General features: G+C 35.1%; 1 protein-coding gene across 1 annotated transcript in view; it reads right to left on the reverse strand.

Moving 5' to 3' along the window:
- Nucleotides 1-27,662, reverse strand: part of LOC106877512 (MAM and LDL-receptor class A domain-containing protein 1) — a 143,535-nt gene that overhangs the window by 44,612 nt on the left and 71,261 nt on the right. The window contains exons 15-22 of the mRNA XM_089349699.1: nt 22,708-22,844; nt 18,267-18,471; nt 14,312-14,422; nt 12,988-13,317; nt 7,094-7,201; nt 3,892-4,011; nt 2,222-2,545; nt 239-349 (exon numbers count right to left, since the gene is read on the reverse strand). Coding sequence (XP_089205825.1) covers nt 239-349; nt 2,222-2,545; nt 3,892-4,011; nt 7,094-7,201; nt 12,988-13,317; nt 14,312-14,422; nt 18,267-18,471; nt 22,708-22,844 — 1,446 coding nt within the window. The remainder of the gene's footprint in view (nt 1-238; nt 350-2,221; nt 2,546-3,891; nt 4,012-7,093; nt 7,202-12,987; nt 13,318-14,311; nt 14,423-18,266; nt 18,472-22,707; nt 22,845-27,662) is intronic.

Below are 27,662 nucleotides of genomic sequence, written 5' to 3' on the forward strand. Positions count from 1 at the left end.
ACGAAACTTTGACGTTTCCATCAGCCAATGGCCATAAATTCATAGTTTACTTATCGTTCAATGAAGGATGAAAAACAAAGTTGACTTGTGTAAGGAATTTGAATTCCTTGGAATAAGTATTGTAAAATATTATATCTGATCCACTGCCTATAAAGCGTATTAAGGTTTTTTTGTTCTATAAACTAATACTCATCTCTTCTTAGTTGACACCATTTAATAATGTTATGTGTTTACTTACGACATTTGTTTTCATCGCTGCCGTCTTTGCAATTCCAATAATTGTTACATTTGTTCTTTTCATGAATACATTTGGTCTTGTCGGGACACACAAAGGTATTTTCTGGACAATCTATAATTAATAGAAATAATGACTGGTATTGATTAAAGTTCTAAATATTTGACTTGATCATAACTTCCTGAAACATGAGTCCGTTGTTAGAGTGTAGAGTACATATTAAGAATATTTACAATCTCAACAATACTTTTAATTGGTGAATGAAGCTTTTAGAAGATGACTTATTTCCAGCAGTTCAAATGATATAAAATACGATATAATAAAAGTTAAGCAAATCAATATACCTCAATATTTAAAATATATGTATTTGAAGTTTCTGTTATATTTGCATTAAAAATAATACTGTTGAAATACATTTAGTAATGATTCTTAAAGTTTACAAAAGAAAGAATATTAAAAATATTTATTTAACACGACAAACAGAATTTAGGAAACATGAATGATAGCGAATTTTATACACAAAAAGGTTTTATACACACAAAAATTGAATCAAATTTTAAACACGTGCGTGCAGAATGATAACGGCATTAAGGCGGTGAACTGGCAGAATCATTAACATGCCGTACAAAATGCTTAACGGCATTTCGTCCGACTTTATATTCTTAGTTCAAATTCCGCCGAGGTCAACGTTGCCTTTCATCCTTTCAGGGTCGATAAATTAAGTACCAGTGATGCACTAGGGTCGATGTAATCGACCTGTCCCCTCCGCAAAATTTCAGGCCTAGAGCCTAGAGTAGAAAAGAAAAAAATGATAACGGCATGCCTGCCTTTCCTCCGATTGAAATGAAAGAGGTATGCAAATGTTATTAGGAGTAGCTGCTCGACAAGAAGAACATAAGAGAGAAATTACCTACCACAAATAGAACTATAGAAGAGACAAGCCACTGAGGTTGCCAGCATCATGGTCATAACCGCATGGGGAAAACGGATTACCTATCTTCATATACTCAATCACTCTTGAATACTTTAAAAATAAATGGTATTCACAAGTGAGAATCAACTTCATAAGTATTTTAATTGATAGACCAGATTATAAAAGTTACTGGAAGAGATAAAAACGGGAGTAACCTGGATGGAATTCATATCAGCTTTGTGTCAGTTTGTAGACTATCAAGGTTGTTTTTGTAGTGAGACAACAGCGGAAGCATTTAGGAAGTAGGAAAGACAATATAATTAGGTTCTTTTGATCACGAGAAATCTTTTGTTAAAACTTCATGCTCTCTAATTTTGTGGTGGCCAGAGAAAATTCTAGACGTGGAAACGAAAGCTAAACTCTCACAACTTCATGGTAAACTTAATCAAATACTAAAGGTAAGGCAGAACCTTTCAGCCATCAGATAAATGGTCTTGCACTATACGCAGGAAAGGAATAGGTAGTAAATAGTAAGTCAACACGGTGTACGTGTTATAAACTGTGGATGCTCATGTGCAGTAGAATCACTGGTATGTTGAAAGAGGTGATAGTCATTGTATATCTCAAAAACCCATGCGCAACCAGTAATAAGAGCATGTGTTAAATAGGTACATTCATTCGAAACTCTTAATCTTCGTACAGTATCTTTTCTGATGAACTATCTAAAACCGTTAATTGCCAACCAACTAGAATTTAAAAAGCCAACCAAAATATTTTGTTGGTTTGTGTTTTTGCAAATGTTAGCAATAGCTTTGTGGATTCATCATTTCTCATTGTACGATTGCATCTAAACATTTAGTAGAAAGGCGTAGCAGACATAGTTTTATTTGAGTAGTTTCAATGGGATGGGTATGAGCTTTGAAACTGTGGTTATTAACTTCACGTGAATTCTCATTGACCAGACCTATGCTAAAATGTCTCTTACCTGTAGCAATCGTCGAAAGCTATTTGAAGTAAAATATCATATAATACAAGTACGATAAAATAAAATAAAATAGAAAGTAAGTACTAACTCAATTTAAGACAGACTCCTTTAGATACTGTGATGTCATCAAGAGATAAGCTTCCAGACTCTAAATATGTTTTGATTTTGAAGAAAATATTTCCTCCTTGAGTCTGAATTTGTCCTTCATAGATTCCATCTTTATCATTGAAAAATGTTTCGCTCCATTCTAAAGAACGTGTAACTTTACCATCAGAATTCAGTTTATGTGAAATAATAGAGAAATTTCCGACTACAGCACCTTGTGTAATATACCTGAATTTTACACATGACTTTCCCAATATTTCAGCGGGTGATAAGATTTCCCCTTTTCCTCCAAAAACCTGCAGAGTGCCTGTATATAAAAAAAGGGAAAGGATTAGAAATTATAGCATAGTTACTGAATCATGAAGCGACTGAGCAGAAGAAATCAGAATTTATATTTGGGATTTTTCAAATATTAATTATTAATTTTTGAAATAGTAACAAATATATTTATATATTTTAAAACACAAAAATATTCCAAATAGCTCTCAAATCACTTTATTTATCTGATGTTGTAACAAAGATTTTTACATCCTTACCAATATCAAATCGATAAAGTGATCCGTCTTCATCCGAGTGATAGCCTGAATGAGGAATCAACGGGTGTTGCGTTTCTTTCAACAAAGGAAGATTGTAGTTGATCATTCAATGAACTACACGCTAATAGTAGCAAGTGGTTGGGCATTGTACAGAATCTTGAACATTTAACTTAATCTTCGAATAGATTCAGCACATGACAATGGGCTTTGTGATAAGACACTCGTCTATTCATAGATACAAGCTATCTGATAGGTATTTCATACAGTTTTCTTTTTACCAATTTCAGTCAGAAAGTTTGTTGCCCAAAGGCTATAATGTATTTGTATAGTGTTAAGAAACGTGCTAGACAAGTTGGAAACACACAGGCAGAGATGACTAACAAAAGGTTCTGCAGGTATGTGTGTGTGTGTGTGTGTGTGTGTTTGTGTGTGTGTGTGCATGTGTGCGTGTGTGTGTGTGTGTGTGTGTGTTAAATAAAATAAGGAAACAAGGCCGAGACAATGTGATATTTCTAGGACGTTTAAAAAGATAAAGGTTGTCTTACAGCTGTTTCAGAGAAATAAATGATATCCCATCATCAGAGACCAGTTAAACGAATTTCAATAGAAGGAATTAGTAAAGTTCATCATATAAGGAGTTATTTTGGAAAGGGAGAGATACAGAAAGTATAAAAGGAAATATGAAAATAAAAATACATATCGGTTGCTAAAGTTATTGTGCCGTTATATATATATATATATATATATATACATAAGTCTATGAGAATTACTTAATAGGGTTTTTGAAGAGTAAAGGTGATTTTAAAAAAATAATGAAATCATTTAAAAGCATGTTATTAACTTTATTCGGAATAAGTTTCTTTTAGTGTGTGGGCGCTTTCGTTAAACCTTTTCAAACTAATGTTACAGCAAGGACTTTACATAAAGAAAGGGTAAAAAAGATGAGTGAAGAGAGAGAGAGAGAGAGAGAGAGAGAGAGAGAGAGAGAGAGAGAGAGAGAGTGAGAAAAGAAAGAAAGAAAGAGAAAGAAAGAGAGTTAGAGAAGAGAAGATGAAGGAGAAATGAAAGCATAATAGAAAAATGTTTATTTTGAGACTTAAGGAATTTCAATACTTGCCAGGAATAAAAGGTGATATCAAATGTTTAGGTAGTTGCTTAGATACATGCACAAACGCGCGATGGAGTTTATAACCGCAGCTGTAACTTGACGTGAAATTGCAGGAAATGGAGTTTTCAACTAAAAAAAATTGATAAATAAAAATTAAAATAAAATCAATCAATCAGTTTATGCATACACAATTATGAACATTTTTCTCATTATCATCGTCAATGTTATCGTGTACAGCATCATTATCTACGTTTGCTGTAATCAAAATCATTGGCATCATCAATAATATTATCAGCATCATCATAACCGTTATCATCATCATCATTGCCTTCGTCATCGTAGGCGTCACCGTAATTCTTATTGTGATCATTATCAAGGTATATTTAATGCCCTTCCCAACGCCTATTATTATATAATTGGAAGAGGATCCTGCATATAAGATTTTCGATGAATAGTTTCAGTAGAGAATTCAACGACAACCAAATTAACGCAGTTGCAATACGAGGAGAAATAAAAAAGAAAAGTATATATATATATATATATATATATATATATATATATATTTGCGCCGTGAACAGGGATTAATCTTCTCTCTTCGCTCCTTTGCGCCACATGGGCTCAACGCCCCTCCCCTCTTCATCTAACCCCATCCCCTGCCTCTCTCTCTCCCCCTCCGCCCGCCCTCCTACTTCCTCCCACCCACCTCTCCTCTCCTCCCACCACCTCCCCTTTCCTCTCCTCCCACCACCTCCCCTCTCCTCTTCCGAATCCTACTTCTCTTTACTTCTCTTCACCCCTACTCTTTCTCTCTTCTCTCTTACTCTCTTCTCTCTTACTCTCTTCTCTCTTACTCTCTTCTCTCTTACTCTCTTCTCTCTTACTCTCTTCTCTCTTACTCTCTTCTCTCTTACTCTCTTCTCTCTTACTCACTCTCTTCTCTCTTACTCTCTCTCTTCTCTCTTACTCTCTCTCTCTTACTCGCTTCCTCTCTTTCTCTCTCCTCGCTTTCTCCCTCCTCCCATACCCACCTCCCCTCTCTTATATCCACCTTCCCCTTCCCCTTCCCCCTTCATCGTCAACCCTCCCTCATAAGCCCATCCCACCCCTACAACTCCTACCCTACCTTCCCATCCCACCCTATCCTATCCCTTACACCCACCCCAACCTCTGCCTACCCACATACCCCTACCTCTACCCCCACCCTCAGCCTAACCCACACTCCACCCATGCTTTCCCCACTCTCGCCTCCCCCGCCTGCGCCTCCCCACCTGCGCCTCCCCCGCCTGCGCCTCCCCCGCCTGCGCCTCCTCCGCCTGCACCTCCCCCGCCTGCGCCTCCCCCGCCTGCGCCTCCCCCACCTGCACTTCCCCCGCCTCCCCCACCTGCACTTCCACCGCCTCCCCCACCTGCACTTCCCCCGCCTGCGCCTCCCTCGCCTGCGCCTCCCCACCTGCGCCTCCTCCACCTGCACCTCCCCCACCTCCCAACACCTTCACATCACACCATGCTACACCATATCACACAACACATCATTTCACAACACACCACCACGTACACACTAGCACTGACCAATTCCCTTCCCCACATTTTCACACCTTCACACCTACATACACACATGCATACGTTAAGATCACCAGCATTCTCTTACACACACGCAGCTTCTCGTCTTGGGTTCACCACTTCTTTGTTATCTCCCCTTTTTCTTAACTCTCCTGTGTGATCCTTCTGTCAGGCATTCGCCATGATAGATCGCTGACCACTACATTTATAATTTTCTCCTTGTTTCTCTCCTTGTTTCTTTCTGTGTTCCTTTCAGTTGAAGAGCGTAGGCTCGAAACGTCAAAGACTTTCTCTATTCCCGAGCGTTATACTAATTCATCCATTTGTTGTTTTTACCACTTGTCTTCGTCTGTTGTTTTTTCGTAAATTCCCCCATATATATATATATATATATATATATATATATATATATATATATATATATATATATATATATATATATATATATATATATATATATATATATATATATATATAATTGCCAGCCAAGTGTGGCGTCTGATACAGGACAGTGTTACTGACAGTAATAGTCCCAGGAAGACATCTCTTCCAGTTGGCTAATGACACACATTCTGTGTTCGATTAGTATTTGCGATGGCAGGTCATCGCTCCTATCTTTAGCCTTACGTGATACACACAGACTCGAGTTTCTGGCTGGTTACCCGTCCTCAGTGTGTGTTCATCACCAGCTAGTGATGACAACTCATTCCACTTGAAAAATACTATATGCTCTTTCCTGCGAAAATTTATTGCTGATCTCGAAACATATGTGTGTGTGCGTGTGTGTGTGCGTGCGTATGTGTATGTATGTATGTGTGTGTATGTATGTGTGTGTGTATGCGTGTAGTAATGTTTATATGCCAACATAACGTGACAGTTATGTAAAGGACGATATTACTGTTGTTTTAGCCCCAGATATTTATAACATACATATACATGTATATATATATATATATATATATATATATATATATATATATATATATATATGATAAAACATATTAAAAGACGTGTATTTTTGTCTTTCTAAACTGAATCCGCTTTCGCCTTTAATGTCCCCAAACTACCAACAGCACTTCAATTGTTTGTCTTTCTACTTCTGATATCATCTTACTTCACTCTTTAAAGTCATTGTCCTTAGACAATTACATAATCGCAACTTTTCTTGTCTTAGCTCAACATCGAATACTAATGCCATGGGTGCAGAGACCGAATCACTTCCCATCCTCTGCCGTCTATATCAACTAATCCCGTCACCAATACATGTTTGTCATCGATATACTCGTATTATATGCATCCTTGATTTCTTATTAATATCCGGACTCAAACATGACTATCCTCTTGTCATTTCTTCAATCATTAGGTTGTTCAAACATTACCTAATGATTAAGCAACACGCATCTCATATTTGGAACGTCCCTCACACTTCCTGACCTTGGTCAAAGAATGTGATTTCTATATTAAGAAAAGATAATTGCTAAAACTGTTTGCCAAACTCGGTTCTCTGGAACTTATTGCCAATAGACTGATGTGTAGAAGAAATGTCTGTTATATTTTCGTTTCTCAGTCACAGTTGTCAGCTGGAAGTAAAATCTTTGTTTTAAGGACATAACATCATATTGAAGAAAGAAGAAAATAAACGGAGACTTACAGCAATTCTTTTCATCGCTACCGTCACTGCAATCCCTGACTCTGTCACATACTTTAGATGCATTGAAACAATATTCATTCTTACATTTGATTGTTCCCGGTGGACAGACTGTAAACACAAGGAAAAACAAATTTAAAAACACGTTATTAAACTCCTGAAATTGAAGCAGACTAGTATTTTATCACTTCCATTTTATAAGAAACGAAATGATTAATCAGGTAACATGAAATCTATGCCATTATTAGCTATGGATCTCTTATATCGAAATATATCCACTAATAATCTTTTTCATGGATACCTGCCCAAGGGGCGACATGGTAGGACTGAACCTGGGACCCTGTGGTTAAGACGCACCTATGTATACACACACACTCACATACACATACATACATACATACACATATACACATACACGTACATATATATATATATATATATATATATATATATATATATATATAACTAACATATATATAACTAACATATTTCACGTCATAAAATAACTAACATATTCCACATCATAAAATCGAACCTGCCTATACTCCTTCAAAGCCCTAAGATGAAAACTCTGATTGAAAAAAACACCTTACGGAATAGCAGACGCCAACCAAAGAACCTTAAAAAATACCCGACAAGGGCAGAATTCAGATCAGAGACTAAACCAGAATTCATAGTAAAAGAATGTGGTGATAGGAGATGTGGAACGTGTAACAATACCAACAACTACACATACATAGAAAGTGGTTCCCATATAAAATTCAAGAACGGATCTATTTTTAAAATAAATGCAGATATGAACTGCAAAACACAAAATCTCATATACTGCATCACCTGTCCAAACTGTAAAGAAAATTACATTGGCGAAACGAATAACTCACTTTGTCAACGTGCAAGAATTCACAGGCAACATATCCGACAAGAAGAACTAAGAATGATTCCATTAATTAAACATCTGGAAATATGCGGAGACGGAAAGTTCAAAACCTTTCCCTTTTATAAATGTACACGGGACGATCCACAATACCGAAAGGCAATGGAACTACTCTTCATAAAAATTTTTTCCCCAAAGTTAAATGTTTGAAAGAGAAAAAAGAAAAACAAGGAATACGTTTTGTGTGTATATATATGTATATATGTTTGATATGATATATATAATTATTTTTACTAAATTGATTTTACTAATTCGATTTTGCAAATTTACAAAGATTATACTAATATACTCTCATACAGAACTACACCTTACAAAAAATAAATAAATAAATGAATGTATGACAGGAATATATTCTAAAGGGGACCCAAAGTCTATAAAAAGAAAGGACAAAGAATATAAAATGAAAGAACTAAAAGCAAAAGAAAGAACAGGAAGACACTTTTTGTTTTCTTTATATTTTCTATTCATTATTCTCTATTTTTTCTTTTCTTCTTTTCTTCTTTTCTTCCTCCTTTTTCTACCGTGCCTAAAATCTGTCTCAAAACAATACAGTAAGTAGTAAACAAGCTTTTAACCTTTTTTTAAAATTTTTTTACACTCCTTAAAAAGACCAATTCAATACAATGGCCCTTCTCTCTCTCTCTCTTTTACCACATCCATCTCTCTATCTGTCTGACTATCAGTCTATCTATCTATCGCTCTATCTGCCTATCTATCTATCTATTTGCTTATACATCTTCCATTGTCTCCAAAGCCTCACCCCCAAAAAACAAAAAAACAAAACAATGTTCTGTTATAAACAAAACCCCCCAAAACACCTGTTTTTATATAAATAAGGTAGATCTCTGACAAGTTCGAAAGACGAACAAAAGCGCTAATATATGTATACAATAAATGAAAGAAGTTATTCCAAAATTCTGACGACTTTTTTTTCAATATATATATATATATATATATATATATATATATATATATATATAGAGAGAGAGAGAGAGAGAGAGAGATAGATAGATAGATAGATAGATAGATAGATAGATAGATAGATAGATAGATAGATAGATGGATAGATAGATAAATATATGTATATGTGTGTGTGTGTGTGTGTGTGTGTGTGTGTGTAATGTTTACTCTGAAGTAGCAATAGGATTACCTTTAATTTGATAATTATATACCGCCTTTGAAGGCCATCACGTTTCAATTGCACCGATTTGTAGACGTTGCTATTGCAACCCTACTGTAAAAAGATGCAATATCTTCAGGGCCTTAATTTGATATCATCAATATGCCCGTTTAATAATATTCTGTTATAAATTCTGCGCAGTATAATGTAGAGATGTCCATTAAGTCAGCCGCGAACAATCTCTATTTCAAGTTCTTACTGGATAATCATGTCCAGTCCGACATTTGGAAAACTTGTATAGTTCAAATGAACATTTTTTCATATGAAAGCATCTCAATGCTAGTTCCTGTCCAGAATTTATTACATTACATATGTGTGTCAAAATCCTGTAAAATTCTTGTATGTATTGGTCACATCTACTGGTTCCAAGCCTGTATAGTTTGGCAGTAGAAATTAACCCCCATTTGATCGTATAGTCCTGAAAGCAAACTGAACTAGTAATCGATTTGGGATAATCCTTTACATCTTACTAATATATATGTATATATATATATATATATATATATATATATATATATATATATATATATATATATTTATTTATTTATTTATTTATTTATGTGTTTCAGCCAAGTGGCTGCGGTCATGCTGGTGCACCAATATATATATATATATATATATATATATATATATATATATATATATATATATAGTTATTAATATTTCTAAGTCTCTCTAAAGGAGACTACGGCAGCGGTACTGGAAATTAATAGTTATCGCCAAGCCAACATGGCAGTCCCAAAATTAGGACGAAAGCTGCCGTGAATTAGCTCCAAGAAGCCATCGCCTCTAGCTAGCTAGCTATATATATATATATATATATATATATATATATATATATATATATATATATATATATATATATATATATATATATATATCAGTGCAGACGAGGCGTCCGTGTATGGTAAGAAGCCTGTTTCTTAACCGCATGATTCCAGTTTCAGTTACACAGCCTGACATCTTGGGCATATGTCTTCTCCTATAGCCTCCAGTTGGCGACGTCCTTGTGAATGGATTTGGTAAGCGGAAACTGTAAGAAGCTCGTCGTATATATATATATATATATATATATATATATATATATATATATATATATATATATATATATATATATATATATATATATGTGTGTGTGTGTGTGTGCGTGTGTGTGTGTGTGTGTGTGTGTGTGTGTGTGTGTGTGTGTGTGTGTGTGTGAAATCGAGGGAGCAAGCTAACCGAAATTCATAACAATATAGATAGTTCTGGATTGACCAATTTATAGATTTGCCCCATTGCTTATTCGCGTCAGCAGAGCATACTGAAGGGGAATAAATGAAATATTTAGACATACCACACTTTACTAGGCCTATTTTTATATGTTGGCCACTGGTAAAATTATATAAAAAAAAATATCCTTTATTATAACTGAAAACATTTCTATTCATTACGGGACAGTATAGCCTCTTACGTGCCACTTTGACCGAATACACATGTGCTGAGGTAAGCTTCGAAATTCGATTTTAGAGGTAAATGTAGTATTTATATGTAGTTATGGCTTTGTGTTTGCTTTCCTGTGGGTATGTATAAATACCTCATTAATTTGCCATTAGTATACTCTTCTGACGAGGAAAAGCCATGGGGTAAATACAGAAATTGGTCAATCCAGAGCTATTATATTGCTATGCATTTTCGTTACTTTGCTCCCTCGAGTTCAACACGTGTCTAACATTGTGATTATGTTTGAAGCGGAGGGACGATTTGGTGTCTATCTTCAGCATATGTGCTAGAAATTTTGCATGCCCGTAATTTAATTATATATATGTATATATATATATATATATATATATATATATATATATATATATATATATATATATATATATATATATATATACACATATATATATAAACAATATATGAATATATGCATATATATGTACATGTATGTACATACCTTCATCTACATGTGCATATAGATACATAACTGGGTACATGACGTGGCAAAAGAACATGGACAAAATGATAAACACGGTATATATATATATATATATATATATATATATACACACAAATAATAAATGAGTATATGCATATATACGTAGATGTATGTACATACCTACATCTACATGTATATATAGATGCATATCTGGGTACAGGACGTTGCAAAAGGGAGAATTCACAAAAAAAAAAAACAACAGACGAAGACAGGTGGTGTAGAGAACAAATAGATGTATTAGTGTAACGCTCGGGAATTGAAAAAGTTTTTAATGTTTCGAGCCTACACTCTTCCACAGAAAGGAACACAGAAAGAAACAAGGAGAGAAAAAAAAATGTGTGTAGTGGTTAGCGATCTATCATCGCGATATACACACACACACACACACACACACACACACACACACACACATATATATATATATATATATATATATATATATATATATATATATATATATATATATATATATATATATACATATATATATATATATCAGAGGATAGGTCATCTAGTCATCTAGGATAGGTCATCTAGGATATGTCATCTTCCTTCCTTACGAATCGGGTATATTATTCCCTCTCTCAGTTTGTCCAGGAGCTTACCATTTGCAAGGAAGTTCTGAAAAAGAAGCTGAAGTAGTTTTTGAAGGACTCGTTGGCATGACTTAAGAAGAATTGCAGGGAATTCATAGGGGCCAGCAGCTGCGTTTGTTTCTACATCATCTTTTCCTAGCATTTCATCCACTTCTTTGATGTTGATGTAATCAATGGTTACTCCCTCACTTTCTGTTTCTGCATTGTTAAAGAATTCTACACATTTGTTAACTTGCATGTGCCGTAGGTGTGGGGAGAAGACAATTTTGAATTGTTCATTTAATGTTTCCCTTATCCTGATCGGGTTTCCCGTAGGGGAACCATCTTTTTGAAGGAGTGACTCTATCTACTTTGCAACGCAAGCAGGCAGTTTCCTTGGCGTACTTAAAGAAGGGTTTAGGGCTTACACCGCCTCATAAGGACTTCTCTCTCCTTGGGATTTTGGTTATTTTGGTTATATATATATATATATATATATATATATATATATATATATATATATATATATATATATATATATATTATTTAAAAGCAGCAGAAATATATATATACTTAGATAATATATCTGATGATTTTAAGATCAATTTTAGAGGTAACAAATGTTTGTCAATAAAGAAAATGAAGATTTACATAGCACTGTTATTTAAAGTTTTTATTGAAAACAAATAAAACATGGAACTCCGGAGAGATGTAGCAAATATCAACACATTCAGTGGTTTGTGACGATAGAATATGTGTGAATGAATTGAAATTCAAAACTACTGCTTTTGTAGAGACTTATGAAAGTTAACAATTTATATCAGAATAAGCTTTGCATTAATGTACAAGCCTGTATTTCAAGCTCTTATTCAAAAATTACTTGGGATTGTTAAAACCTCAGATTAAAATGATTTGTCGGTAAAAAATGGTTCTAAGCTTCTAGAAACTTGGATATAATGTGCTAATGTACATCTTGCTCTGTTCTCTGAACTTGTTAGCAAATTATGGCAAGCATTATCAAAACCAAAGTGAACTTTCCCACCAAGACATATGCAAGAAGAATATTAAGGCTAGTATAAGATTAATATAGTGATTGATTATATTTGGTGTAAGAATGAAAATTAAAAATCAAATATTTTCTCTTCTTAACCTATTTAAGCATATGAGTCAAGACGAAAGCATTGAATTTAGAAACAGAAATTAAACAGAAAAAATTTTAAAACTTACCTAAATCTGGACATTTATTTTTCGTGACGTTGATATAATCAAGTAGAACTGAACAATATGTAGGTCGGTAAAATATATTGTGCGCATAGTCTTTCAGAAAAATAAATTTGGTAGGCGTATTTTTCTCAATATATATTTGATATATAAGCCACGGGGTTGTACCTTGACTCGCCACACTGAAAAGTAATTTCTTGTTCAATGCATTATAAATGGTCAGGTTACATCTATCGATTATCTTGTATCTAATTTGCACACAGCTACTGGTAATGTTTTCACTCGGTGATGCCAAACCAAGAGTATTGTATATAGAAGTAGCTTGCATGTACACATCTAGAGAAGAAATTTGAAAATATATTTATTTTGTAAGGAATTTATACTTAGTGTTACAAAATACATCTCATAATATAAAAGAATATTTTCATAAAAATATGTAACCATTAATTTCAACCTCACCAACTAATTACAGTAACCTATTTGGATTGTGTAAATGAAATCGTCATTCAATAAGACGACCCTTGGAAACATTAAATTCGCTGCGACTGTTTATCGTTTGGTATGTTCGCTCATTTGAGAGTTTAGTATTTTAGCCTTCAGCACCAGACTATCTAGCATGACAATTATGTTAATGATATAGATTAGACAAAAATTACTAATCTACTTCTATATTCACTAGTTGAATGATGACCAATCAACTCAGTCAAAATTCTCTTTTCTATCTATTCTTTGCGTGATATCGAATTATAGGTAGGAGAGTCAAGTTATAGACACGGTACATTGAGTGTGATAAATACCAACTAAAATCACTGATTGTTAAAATGATATCTCACTGTCTAGATCAACTCCTAAACCCAGGTAATTTGCTAGTTAAAAATTAAAGAAAACGTTAAGACGAGAAAAAATATTTAGCGTAAGAAGTAGGTCTTGCGGCTGAATTTGCAAATATGTTTGACTGTGCATATTTGTCTGTAAAGATGCATTTCGGTTACGCTCATCTGTATTTCTGTTTGTTGTTTCTAAGCAAATGTAAATAACAGAAGTTGTCAGTGAAAATAATATCCTTCACAAAATCCTGCCTTTGTTTTTTTAAGTGCATACTGTACCGAGACTATCTAGTATGACAATAATGTTGATGGTAAAGATTAGATAAAGTTATTCAACACAAAACATCTCTTTGGTTTATTTTATATCTACCAAAAGCCTTTGAGAGCTTTATGTAAGATTTATACATTTGAATTTATAGGAATAGGCATGTCAGTTGACAAACATACATTTACGGGAAATAACAAAATTTTCATGCAATTTAAAATACAGAATATTTGTTTACCATTTGTTGATCCGCTTACGTTTCCTGATTGTACTCTTTCCCATTTACTGTACATAAAATTGTGGTACTGGCATATCATAGGGTTTGTGAAGTTACAGGAAATGCTTCTGGCTTTAATGAGAAAGAGAACCTTCGTTAGCTCAATGTTAAAATATTAACAGTAATAATGTATAGCTTTCATTTTTACACAACACATAAACACAAGCAGTGATAATTAGCGTAGAAGAATAGGATCAATTTGAAGTGAGTACTTTTTCGTTGTGTAATATTAAATTTGGAGGAAAGGAAAGACTAAAACAATCGTTAGTCAAAGTTATTAATCGATTCATTTATCAATCAATTGATATAAGAGAAAACTGAGAAGTATAAAAATCAGAAAAGCTACTTTTTTTATGAATGATAAACTGATGCAAGTCACCAATCAGTTTTGTTAGTTGGGTTGGGTCCCACACAGGCAGAGGAACATGTATGGAAGTATAACCGTTACTTCAGTATGTCCCTCCAGAAATAAATATTAATTGGCTGATGACAACTCCCCCATTTGATGGAGAGGACAAAACATGAGTAGTACCAACGGCAGCATGAGGCCGCAACAGCAACACCAAAACCGAACAGCAAATTAAGCAGTAGTAGCACAACAGTGATTGAAAAACTTTCCACCCACTAAAGATTCACCACATCACCACCAACAGCAACTGAAAGCTTCCAATCAACAACAGAAGAAAAGGCAATGACTTCCTAAAACATGCAGCTCCCCACTTGGAACCACTCAGACTTTCCACAGGACGACGGCGACGGGGAAGAAGGCAAATAAAACCCACTGCCATAAACACGAACTACAAAGCAATAACAGATTGTACTTCAATACACAGATGTTACTCACATGATGTGACCTGGGAACACCTTAGAAGCAGGTCCACCTACTAAACGATCCCAGGTCACTAGAGAGAGATATGGAGTCATTAGCGAGAGAAGAGTTTCCTGTCCACCAGCACTCGCACCCATTTTCGGTGAGAATTATATCTATTTATCTCCAAATCAACTGAAATTGGAAAGAGGATGTGCTGTGTTGTTTCGAAAAGGTGCAGATTTCACGATACGGTCTATCTCTTTGGACCCAGCAGGTAAGCTGGTAGTAGTGGACATGACCAGTAGGGGAGGCCATACCTTCAGACGCGTAGTTGTCTATGACTCATCAGAGATTTGGTGACCAGATTTCTTTAGACGTCTGAATTCAGAATTCAAAATCATTGGTTACACAGACCACACATTTGTGATATGTACGGGCGACCTATATAGGCAGAGACCCGTTACTGGATGCGTCACGAACTTCTACTTGTTATTTATGGGACGTTTTTCACTTGTCTTATATGTACAATTAGTGTGTCATATACTGAATGTGAGTGTGACAAAAGGACCTAGTGTGTGAGGTTTTCGCGGATGCACATAGCAACTCCATCATGACTCCTTTCTTTTCTGTCAGTCCGTAATACATCATACTGTGGCATGTGTATTTCTGCATTTGCTATATCTGGTTTCAGGTGTGTTTCCGTAAGTGCTATGCATAAGGCTTGATTGAATGCAACAAGGTCTCTCAGGAAAGGAATTTTTGTCCTGTTACTAAGTGTTAACAATCCTTTGATGTTCAGTAAGAGCACCGATGTGATATCTGTGTTGCTGCAAGTGGTGCCCACGTTGGGTCTATTTGCTGTGGTGGTCTTGTGAATTGGGGATAGTCCCATCTGTGAGACTGATGTAGCCAGGTCAGCTGCTGTGCAATATTTTGTGCCATGCACAAAAATGACTGTTGTTCAGCAGCTGCCTTTTCAGTATGTTGATAGGACTGGTTTGTAGCACGCACTGCATCTGCGTATCTCCGTTTTGGGGAAGGTGGTGTGTAGTCCTTTCCTTTCGGTAAGCAGTTTCCGCCCTGTCTCATGTTTGTGTAGGGGGTCTTTGGTGTGCAAAACGACAGTTAGCACCTCCCTACCAGCAGACACCTTTCAAGTAGAATTTGCACATTCGTGTATGCTGTCTATTTTTATTCTTTTTGTTATATGGGTAGTCAGGTTTGCTTCTTTCTTTGGCTGTTTCATCTTTTGTTTTTGCTCCTTTTGGTTGTTCTTTCTTGGCTCTTTCACCTCCACGGTTTTTCGCTTTGATGGTGGTTAGGGCATTTGCACTTGGGTTTACTTTCCGGGCAGGTTTCCCGCTTAAACCTTCTTTGTTTTCTTGAGTGTCCACCAAGTAGCGGTAACATCTTTCATCTACATTCATGCCTCCATCCTTGTCATCTTTGCCGTGTATATATATCTAAATATAAATAACAGGTTTCTGCAACTTTTAATTTATTCAATTTATTCCTGTGTCTTAAATGTAGAATTTGAACCTAATTGTCCCATCTTCGAATTTAGTTTCTCGGAAGTAAATTTTACCTCACCAGGTAAATTCTCTTTCTACACTCTCTAAATCATTTATCGCTCTCTCTCTCTCTCTCTCTCTCTCTCTCTCTCTCTCTCTCTCTCTCTCTCTCTCTCTCTCTTCTTTCAGATCATCTATCTCCCCTTTCTTTCTCTCTCTCTCTGCCTCTCCCTCTGTGCTAAACACTAGTTTTAGTTGGTACTAAAACCATGCTGGATGCTTGTTTATTTACAACCAAGAGAGTCCCAATCAAAACACCTAAGCTATGATCTTAACATAATACAAAGACATATCTAAAAAAATGATATTTCATGTCACTGTAATTTTCGATTTGTTTAATTTATTGCTGCGTTTCAAGTGTAGACTTGGACTTAATTGTCCCGTCCTAGTACTTAATTTATTTCTCGGAAGTAACTTTTACACCACAAGGGAAATTCTTATTACCCACTCTCTAAATCATTCATCGCTCACTTTTCGACTTTTTTCTTTCTCACTCTCTCTCTCTTTCTCTCTCCCTCTCCTCGCCCCCCTCTCTCTCTCTCTTTCTCTCTCTCTCTCTCTCTTTCTCTCTCTCTCTCCTCTCTCTTTCTCTCTCTCTCTCACTCTCTCTCTCTCTGCCTCTCCCTGACTGCTTATCACAAGATTTAGTTGTTACTAAAATCATGCTGTGTGTCTATTTGCAACCAAGAATGTCCTAATCAAAATACCGTAAGTTATAAAACAATATATGTAAAGAATGTTGACATTTTCTGCAACTTTTTATGTATCTAATTTATTGCCATGACTTCAATGTGTAACTATGCTTACTTCAGTTCCAAACAATATCTGTGGTTTTGTCGTCAATTACAAGAAAGATAATTTTCAGTAAATGTAAATCAATTTTACGCCGATGTGAAACAGAAAAGACAGAAAAAATGCTAGTGATTGGTAGATAAACTTGCACAGGCGGATAAGTTAAGTGATAGATAGTTAAGTAGTTACATTGGTTGGTAGGTAGCTAGATAAACAGAAAGGCTGATAGATAAATCGATGCGACAGAGATGTAATCAATCTAAGGCAGCGAGCTGACGGAATCGTTAGCAAGCTAGGCGAAATGCATAGTAGTATTTCGTCCGTCTTTACGTTCTGAGTTCAAATTCTGCTGAGGTCGACTCTGCCTTTCATCCTTTCGGGGTCGATGAATTAAGTACCAGCTGCGTAGTGGGGTCGGTCAAATCAATTGGCTCCCACCCCACAAAATTTCGGGCCTTGTACCTAAAGTAGAAAAGAATATTCACTGGGATTTCCTAGGCGGCGAGCTCACAGAAAGGTTAGCACGCCGGGCGAAAAACTTAGCGGTATTTCGTCTGTCTTTACGTTGTGAGTTCAAATCCAGTCGAGGTCGACGTTGCCTTTCATCCTTTCGGGGTCGATAAATTAAGTACCAATTGCGTACTGGGGTCGATCTAATTGACTTAATCGCCTCCCAAAAGTTTCGGGCGTAGTGCCTAGAGTAGAGTAGAGTAGAGTAGAGAAGAGATGTAATCAATCTTACCTTGACAATATCCTTCTTTGAAACCAACATCAAGCAGAGCGATATGGCCATTAAATCCTAAAGTTCTTCTAGCAATAAATCGGTAAGTATAATTTCTACTGTAGTTGGGTACATTAACACAAGCAAAATTCCAGTTTTCGTCCTTAAGTTTACCAAATTCTTGAAACAACTCAATGTTATTTCCATATGAATCCTCTGATTCAAGCTGAAAATACATTATCGCATATTAGTTAATATGCATGCAGAGTGCATGTACATACATACATACATACACACACACACACACACACACACACACACACACACACACACACACACACACACACACACACACACACACACACACATAGCGAGTAAAAGTTTGTTATGAGCATTCATAAGATAAAATCTAATATAAATTCAACTAACAGTTTTAAAAAATGGAGAAGAGAAGATTTTTAAAGTTTTTGTAAAATTTTAATCTATGCATACGATCGTTTCGAATGATGATACTAACATGTAAGAAAACATGGAAAAATTAAATTAATAATAATACCAATTAAATTTAATTATGTATCACTATTCTCCTCAGCGCAAAACATGAATAAAATCATCAAAAAGGTATTAACAAAAGAATATTACAAAGAAAATCAGAGAGCTTATGTCGGATAAATCGACCGGATATTCTTTAATTGAATTGAAAGAGGAAAAAAGAGATATAAGAACATGCTCATGTAGTGTCGAACTATAACTGTTTTGGCCAACGGATATTTTCAAAATAAGTAGGAAATATCAGAGACAGAAAAATATAAACGAAAATGCACACACACATCTAACATACATAAATGCACGCGCTCTCACATAAAACTGTATACACCTACAGGCATATACATTTGAATACAAATAAAATAATATTATAATAATAATAATAAGCGTCTAGCGGGATATGATAGCTATATTTAAATATTTTTGTGTATTGACAGTTATGGGTAGTATGCAATGAAAAGAGGTGAAAAATTAAAAAAAATAAATAGTTTACTAAAAGAAATCGGTACAAATATAAAATTATGAGAGAGCTTTAGAGATGGTGATAAAAATACAAAGGGAATGATAATATACATCGAAAAATATTTAGGAATAAAAGTGAATATCAATATAAGAAAGTTTTGAGAGAGTAAAAAAGAAAAATACATACTACCGTTAGAAAAAACTTCTTGATAAATAATTCCTAATAACAAGGATTTGTTTTTTAAAAAATCTGTTTACGGGCCAGAGAATGATAGTGGAGGGGAAATAATTCTAAATGTATATTTAGGAAAAAACTTATTCTGGGGGAATACACATGTATATGGCTACACACACACACACACACACACACACACACACACACACACACACACACACACACACACATATATATATATATATATATATATATACAGACAAAAAACATACGCATATACTTAAACCTATATACATACACCTACACACGTGAAAAGATAGATGGATGTATATATACGAAAATCAAATACATATATATGTATTTTACACATATGCATATATGGGTACAGGACGTCACAAACAGTAAACAACATGAAATGCGAGAACAAATGAGTTGAATACGCAAACAACGAGAGAAGCAAATTGAAAATAGGACAAGTAACATAAAGAATGATCCTTCATCAGTTGTCGGCTGCCTGTCTACTCCTCATTTCGAGCATTGAATGACAATATAAGTCTTCGAAGACAGTTGCTCCCGCAAATACCAAAATAAAGTTTGGGATTTATGGAGGGAAAAATTTGGGGACAAAAGCAGGACAGTGGATATATACAAGGAAGCCGAACAAAAACAAACATAGAGAGTCGTTAGACCAGAACGAGGGAAAAATATAAACATCTACAATATTTACCGTTGCGGAAAACTTCTAACAAATTGTTTTATTTGTTAATTAAAGGTCGAAATTTAGGTCCGGGAGGTAAATATTGTAAATGTTTTTATTTTTCATTCCCTTCGAAATTGCTCTAACCCGTGGTTAGGATCACCACTTTTGTGTTTAAATGTACACTAATTTTATATGAAAAACATGTTGTCTATTGACATGCTACCCACTGGTAGAAAAATTTCGATAATTGTCCTACCCTTTCGTTTTTTCTCTCTCATCCATTCTCTAATTCCTTTTTCTCCCCATTCACCGTTTTCTATCTGTTCCTCTCTCTCTCTCTCTTCCTCATTTACTCACTCGTTGTTCACACGTGACCATCGGACATATTTCTTTTCTTCACTTGATCATGTTTCTTTTCTTTCAGTCTGTGTCACAGACCAGACGCATTCTTGTCTGTCTCTTCTATCTTTCCTCCTGTAAAAGCTTGTTCCTCCAGCGTTCACCACCTTATATCGTTTGGCTTAGCAGCCCTCATTTCTTTTGTTTTCACTGTCTTGTTTTCGCTACCAATTTCGATCCCACGCAAATCCCAATTTTTATTTTGGCTGGTGGGAGCAACTATTTTCTCAAAAGCACATTTTTATGGAGTAGGAAAACAGCCGAGAACTGATGAAGGGTCATTCTTTATGTTACATTCTTGATTTCCATTTGTTTCTTTCGTTGTTCGCATAAAAGAGCGTGTATTCTATGTTTTCGTACTTCGCATTTCACGTTGTTTGCGTTTCGTGACGTCCTGTACCCATATATACATATATGTGTAAGTATGTACATGTATATATATATATATATATATATATATATATATATATATATATATATATATATATATATATATATATATATATATATATATATATATATATATATATATATATATATATATATATATGCATATATGTATATATATATATTTATATTATATACATATATATATACATGCTATTATCATTATTATCAGTATTATTGTTATTAACAATAATAATAATAATAATAATAATAATAACAATAATAATAATAATAATAATAATAATAATAATAATAATAAAAATAATAATAATAATAATAATGACACTCCTTTTCTTATTACTATTAATAATAATAAGAATACTATTGGGTTGTCTGGAAAGTTTGTGCCGATTTTTAAAGGAAAGAAAAAGGTTAATAAATACTTGCCATTACATTTTTAATCAACCAAATATGTACCATTTTGTTGCACAATGCGTCTCCATCTTTCCTTTAACTTGAAAATACCCTCTTCCCAGAATTGAGGTAGTTTCATGGCAAATAAGTCGAAAGGTAAGCTACTATAAATCGGCACGAACTTTCCGGACAACCCAAAATATGAATTGTCACGTAAACGATGGTTCCTAGTTTTATAATTATTACTCCAGTTAATATTAGTGTTAAACACAGTTAAAAGCATTATCCACATCGTCACTGTAGATATTATGATAACTATTATCCGAATAAATTGAATGCCGTTATTATTGGTGTTGTTGTTGTTGTTGTTCTGCTTGAGTCTTACTCCTGATAGAATTTATGTGTATCGCAGCTTACTACCCGTGCGCACTGCACACAAATCATGATTTAGTAATTCTATCACCACTGCTGGGCGCTTCGCATCTTCTACAGATACACATATGTGCTGTTAAGCACTATACGTCTATATGAGAAACTTTCTCAGCACAAATTCTGCAGGTTTGTGGCTTTCGATAGTATATTCACGTTAAGTTAGATGTACAGAATGCTATTCTGAACTAGTACTTTCTCCATTGCAAATAATGAATTCCAAAAGATTATAAGCAAATTCCATTTTAAATTGCATTTATATTCTTAGTATTACACAACACGGAAAATCTTATAATAGCGTAGATATGACAATTAATCTCTAAAGACGTAACACATAACATTTTCCAAAATTGTTTTAAAGCAAAGTGAGAAATGCCTTTTTAAAATAGAATCAATGATTTATATTTGCTCTATATTATGCCCAATCATTTCCTCAATACATTGATTTATAATTAAACTACAATACATCATTCATATATGACAAAGACTTTTTTTGTAAAAGGGCTTTATTTCCCTATAAGATACCTGTACCAAAATAGCATGCACCTAATATAACACTGCAAAATTGATGAATACTTCGTTAGTTTGAAATGTTGAAGGCAAATTCTATTGTGGGTCCATTGGCAACATTGCGATTCAGACCGAAGTCTGTTTTAATTATAATGAAGTTTACAAATTTAATTTGAGTACAACTTTGACAGGCTAAATCAGGATAGCTTCATGAATGCAACTACTTCAATGCTTTAAAATGACATATCCCAAATTCTCTAAGTTGCCATAACAAAATTTGATTAACTTGAACTTTTATAACAACGCCATTGAATGCACATGTGCTACTGCTTTTCTGGCTGGTTGTGACCTTTCATCACTCATTCATGTCAGTATATATATCTATATCTGTTGATAGCGTGAATATGTTTATAATTAGAAGAGAAAAATTTTGACTATACCTGAAGTTTTCCATTGTTTTTTGTGATATAATATGTAAAGTAGAGACTTTTGCCTGCAGAAGCTCGAATATTTGGAAATACAAGTTTTGACGTGTGTTCAGGTTGGCCCTTTGAAGATTCTGTGTACATATAACTTTCTGAAAGAACAAAAAGATTATATAAATCAAAAACAGAAAACAAGAACATCTATAAGTTCTTTTATTACTAAAAGGGATGTTACAGGAAGGGAATTACAGCATTATTACTTCTTCTACCTACTCTAAATATGTTTATCAGTATAGGCTACTATAAATGTTGTTACAAGGAACATCACGGTTGCAACATCAGCAGCAACAACCACAGTAGCAACGAGGACAACAACAACTACTACCACTAGTAGTATAAAATTCTTGAATTTAACAAAATGTCAAAATTTTCATATTATGTATTTACATATACATACGGATTTTCTCTAACCCGATGAACAAGCTTAATACCTGTATTGATCTATATAAGATTGTTTTCTTAATTCAGACATGTAAATAATATTACTTATTTTTAAATAAAATAAATTATCTTTGCATGTTTCCAGTTGCGAAACAAGTGTTGTGATACTTTCAATGGTTAAATAAATTTTATTATACGATTTCTGTCGTCATTTTTTAACTTTACACAGACCTTACAGTCTTGATACAGTATCATACTATACATTCTATGTTTAGCAGAATGATATATTAAGGATCTTTTTTCATTAGTTGAATCCATATGTTGAGGCTTAAATTTACGTTATATATATATATATATATATATATATATACAGAATTGGCCAAAAGTCACTCCAAAGTAAATCAAAATTCCATAAATACTTAATATTCATTTGTATTTATTCATTCCAATTATGAATGTTTACAAGAAGGACTTCAGTTTGAACAATTTTCATGTTGTTTCACATTTAGACGCTTTTATTAAATACATTCAGATGTTAAACATAAATAAATGAATGTGGTACTGAATGACCAGTTCAAAAGTGTCTTCAACATCCCGTTGGAACACAGACAAGTGAACGAACCAGTGAACTTCTTTGCCACCTCCCCTATAACCAGCGAGGCAGTTACGATGGAATACATCGACATTAGCAAAGAAGATAAACTTTTAGCTATAGACGAAGTGGACACAAACTCAACTGCTGGTCCTGATGGTTTCCCAACAACCCTCCCCAAATCATGTAAGCATGCCCTAGCAAAACCCCTGCAGATTCTCTTCCAGAGCTTTCTTGCAAATGGCAGACTGCCAAGCAAGCTGAAGGAGGGAATATGTCCAATCCATAAAGGGGGAAGCAGAGCAGATGCTAAAAACTACAGGCCTATCTCTCTGACTTCACACATCAGCAAAGTCATGGAAAGGATAGTCAGAGGAAAACTAATCGCATTCCTTGAAGAAAAGAACTTGCCGAGTGATACCCAACATGGTTTTCGACCAGGTAGGAGCTGCCTGACCCAGCTCTTACAACATTATGACTGGGTGTTGAGGCAGTTACTCAACAACTATAATGTGGACGTAATATACCTTGATTTTGCAAAAGCTTTTGACAAAGTGGATCATGATGTGATATGCCACAAACTGCATGATCTTGGCATAGCTGGAAAACTTGGAGAGTGGTTACATGACTTTCTGAAAGATAGAAGTCAGGCAGTAATGGCTAATGGAGCCACCTCTATGAAAACACAAATAGTAAGCGGTGTTCCAGAGGGCACTGTCTTGGGACTACTGCTTTTTATAGTGGCCCTCCCAGATATGCCCTCAAATGCCCGGATAGCCCCCCTTGCAAGCTACGCAGACGATACGAAAGTCTCGCAGAAAATAAAGAACTCCAGTGATGTTGCACATCTGCAGTAGGAGTTGGACTCAATTTACAGATGGGCTGAGGATAATAATATGCAGTTTAATGCTGAAAAATTCCAAGCCCTGCGCTACCAACGTCCAATACTGAATATGAAACTTACAGGGTACACTGGTCCACAGGGGATTACAATCCCAGAGCCTAAATCAGTGAGGGACCTGGCTATCGACATAAGTGATAATACCTCTTTCCAAGTGCACATTACTAGGATGGCGACAAAGGGCAGACGACTGGCTGGCTGGATCCTGAGAACATTCAAAACCAGAGATAAAGAAACCATGATGGTCCTATGGAGGACATTTGTCCTCAGCCGCCTGGATTACTGCTCACAGCTATGGTCACCCACCAGTGTGAAATTAACAGCGGATTCACAAAGAAGATCGTCTCTTTGCAACTACTCAGCTACTGGGAAAGGCTGAAACAGCTAAGACTCTACTCCCTGGAGAGAAGGCGGGAGTGGTATGCAGTAATATACATCTGGAAGATCCTGGAAGGAGTTGTGCTAAATTTTGGCATTGAAAGCTACACCAATGCCAGAACGGGGCGACACTGCACAGTGCCAAAGATCCCAGCAACGCCATCGCGCTTCACGACTAGTTACTGCAACATCTTGGATTTCGGGGGCCCAGAGCGTTTTAATATTCTACCAAAGAGCCTGAGGGACCTGCACAAAGTAGATGTAGGCGTTTTTGAATCAAAGCTGGACCTCTTCCTGTCGAGAGTCCCAGATGAACCAACCTCACGGCAAGAGATCCAAATGAGGGTAGCTGCATCAAACTCCATTTTTCATCAAGTACCACATATTGGAGGAGGCTCTCAGTAATAACAGTGTAGCAAAACGGCGGTGCATCAGCATGGCCGCAGCTCTGAGCTGAAACTACAGCAAAAAAAATCCTGGACTTAAATGGTTTCGGTTTACTGTCAGGTGACTTTTGGCCAACGGTTTCATAACGTTCCCCCTACCATCAATGGTTAGCAGGTGCTTCATTTCAGGCTTGTCACTTAAAAAGTCACTAAGGACTTCAAATAGTTCCATAAATCTTTTCAAGCAATTCTCTTTTAAGACCCACCTTACCTCAGTGAGAGATATAAGTCCCACATAGTCTGCATTTTCACAAAACTGGTTGAAAAGACTATCATATTTGGCATTAGCTTTGATAATATTGATACATTTTATAATTGATTTTAGTACTTCATTGAGAACTGGAGACATATTTTTGAATACTAAGTTTTCTCTATGAATAACACAGTGTACAAGAAGTATTTCTGGGTTCTCATCTTTCATCAATTTTAAGCGGACTTTTTTCTTGCCTATCATAACAGGAGCACCATCTCCAGCACAAGATATTATGTTCTCTATTGGTATATTGTTGACATCTAAGTAATTTTTTGGTTTATCATATATATCAGTGGCAGTAGTGGTGGATTCTAATGATTTGCAGAATATCATTTCTTCAGCAAATTCACCGTTATCAATTGATTTTGCATAGGTTGGCAATATGACCTTGCTGTCTCTTAGAGTTGATTCATCTATTTGTAATGAACATTTTCTTGATTTCAGCTTTTCAACAAGTTGTGTTTAAATATCTTCACTCATTTTCATGTATTATTCTACAAACAGTATTGTTACTGAGTGGCATGGCTTGAACAACTTTGTCATCCTTTTCCAGGACTGTTCTAAAAAATGCTGATATTGATGGTTCAATTAAATCTTCTCCAATAGTATGATTTTTCTACATTTAGCAATGAGTAATGAAATTTCATAACTAGCCCAAGAGTATGACAGTTTGTGTAGTAAACAGAAACGTTATTGTTGTTCTTTTTGTAAACTTTTTTTCCTTTAAAGACAAAGTAATTTAAATCTGAATTTTCATCCGCAGTTTCCTCTTCAAATGCAACTCAAGACGATTTGGTTTCATTGATAGGTTGGTCAAGCATTGTTGGCACAAGAGGCAAAAAGGAGACCGTTTATCATGGATAGCGGGTATAAATCCAAATTTTAAATATTTCTCTGAATATTGACGAAGTTTTTTTTACTTGCAATACTTGAATCAAACACGAAGAGATTTCAGTTCAAGCAAATTTTTTCAACAATTTCTTCAAAAAGATTTCAATATAAACTTTCGGAAAATATGCTCAAAAAGAAACAAAAAAAATATTAAGTGAATCTTCTCAGCCGCAAAAGCCTTTCTATCAATGATGAAAGTTTTTTTTACCTTTTTGCTGAATTCACAAACTCGGTAATAAAACTTCACTGGTGGGTATAAAATGACTTGTTAATTTTCATTTCTGTTCATATATATACATGTATATGAGTGTTACCATTACCATAAATCTTTTTCTATCTATCTATCTATCTATCTATCTATCTATCTATCTATCTATCTATCTATCCATCTCTCTCTCTCTCTCTCTCTCTCTCTCTCTCTCTCTCTCTCTTTCTCTCTCTGTTTCTTTCTCTTCTTTCACTGACGCTACTCCTTTCACTCCGTTTCAACCCATTCCACAACATTCACTTCTTTCATCCCTCACCCCCAACCCCATTGACACTCTGCAGCACCTCACTTTTTATATACCTAGATGTTTGTCACCAGAGATAACAGAATCAATACTTTTAGCCACCTACACACATAAGCCTGTCTCCAGTTTATTGCTAGATAGGGAGTTAAGATGGCATTGCTTTCAGTACTGACCAGTTCTATAGTACATACACGCATGCACACACACACACACACACACACACACACACATACACACACACACACACACACACACACACACACACAAACACACACGCGCGCACACACACACACACACACACACACACACACACACACACACACACACACACACACACACACACACACACACACACACACACACACAGGCGTTTGTAATTACCTACATGTTTTCACATACCGAAGGAAATATATCTAATCCTTCTCTAGCGATATCAGATCTTGTGATGATGAAAAACAACCCGTTGTCTCTAAAGTGCTCAAAATTTGATAAAATTGTCCACGGATGTGAAGAATTTTTTCTTTTTCAGTAATTCATTCTTGAATTACCCCCTTTC

This window comes from Octopus bimaculoides, chromosome 3, assembly GCF_046866305.1.
Source record: "Octopus bimaculoides isolate indiv1 chromosome 3, ASM4686630v1, whole genome shotgun sequence".
Classification (NCBI taxonomy): Eukaryota; Metazoa; Mollusca; class Cephalopoda; order Octopoda; family Octopodidae; genus Octopus; species Octopus bimaculoides.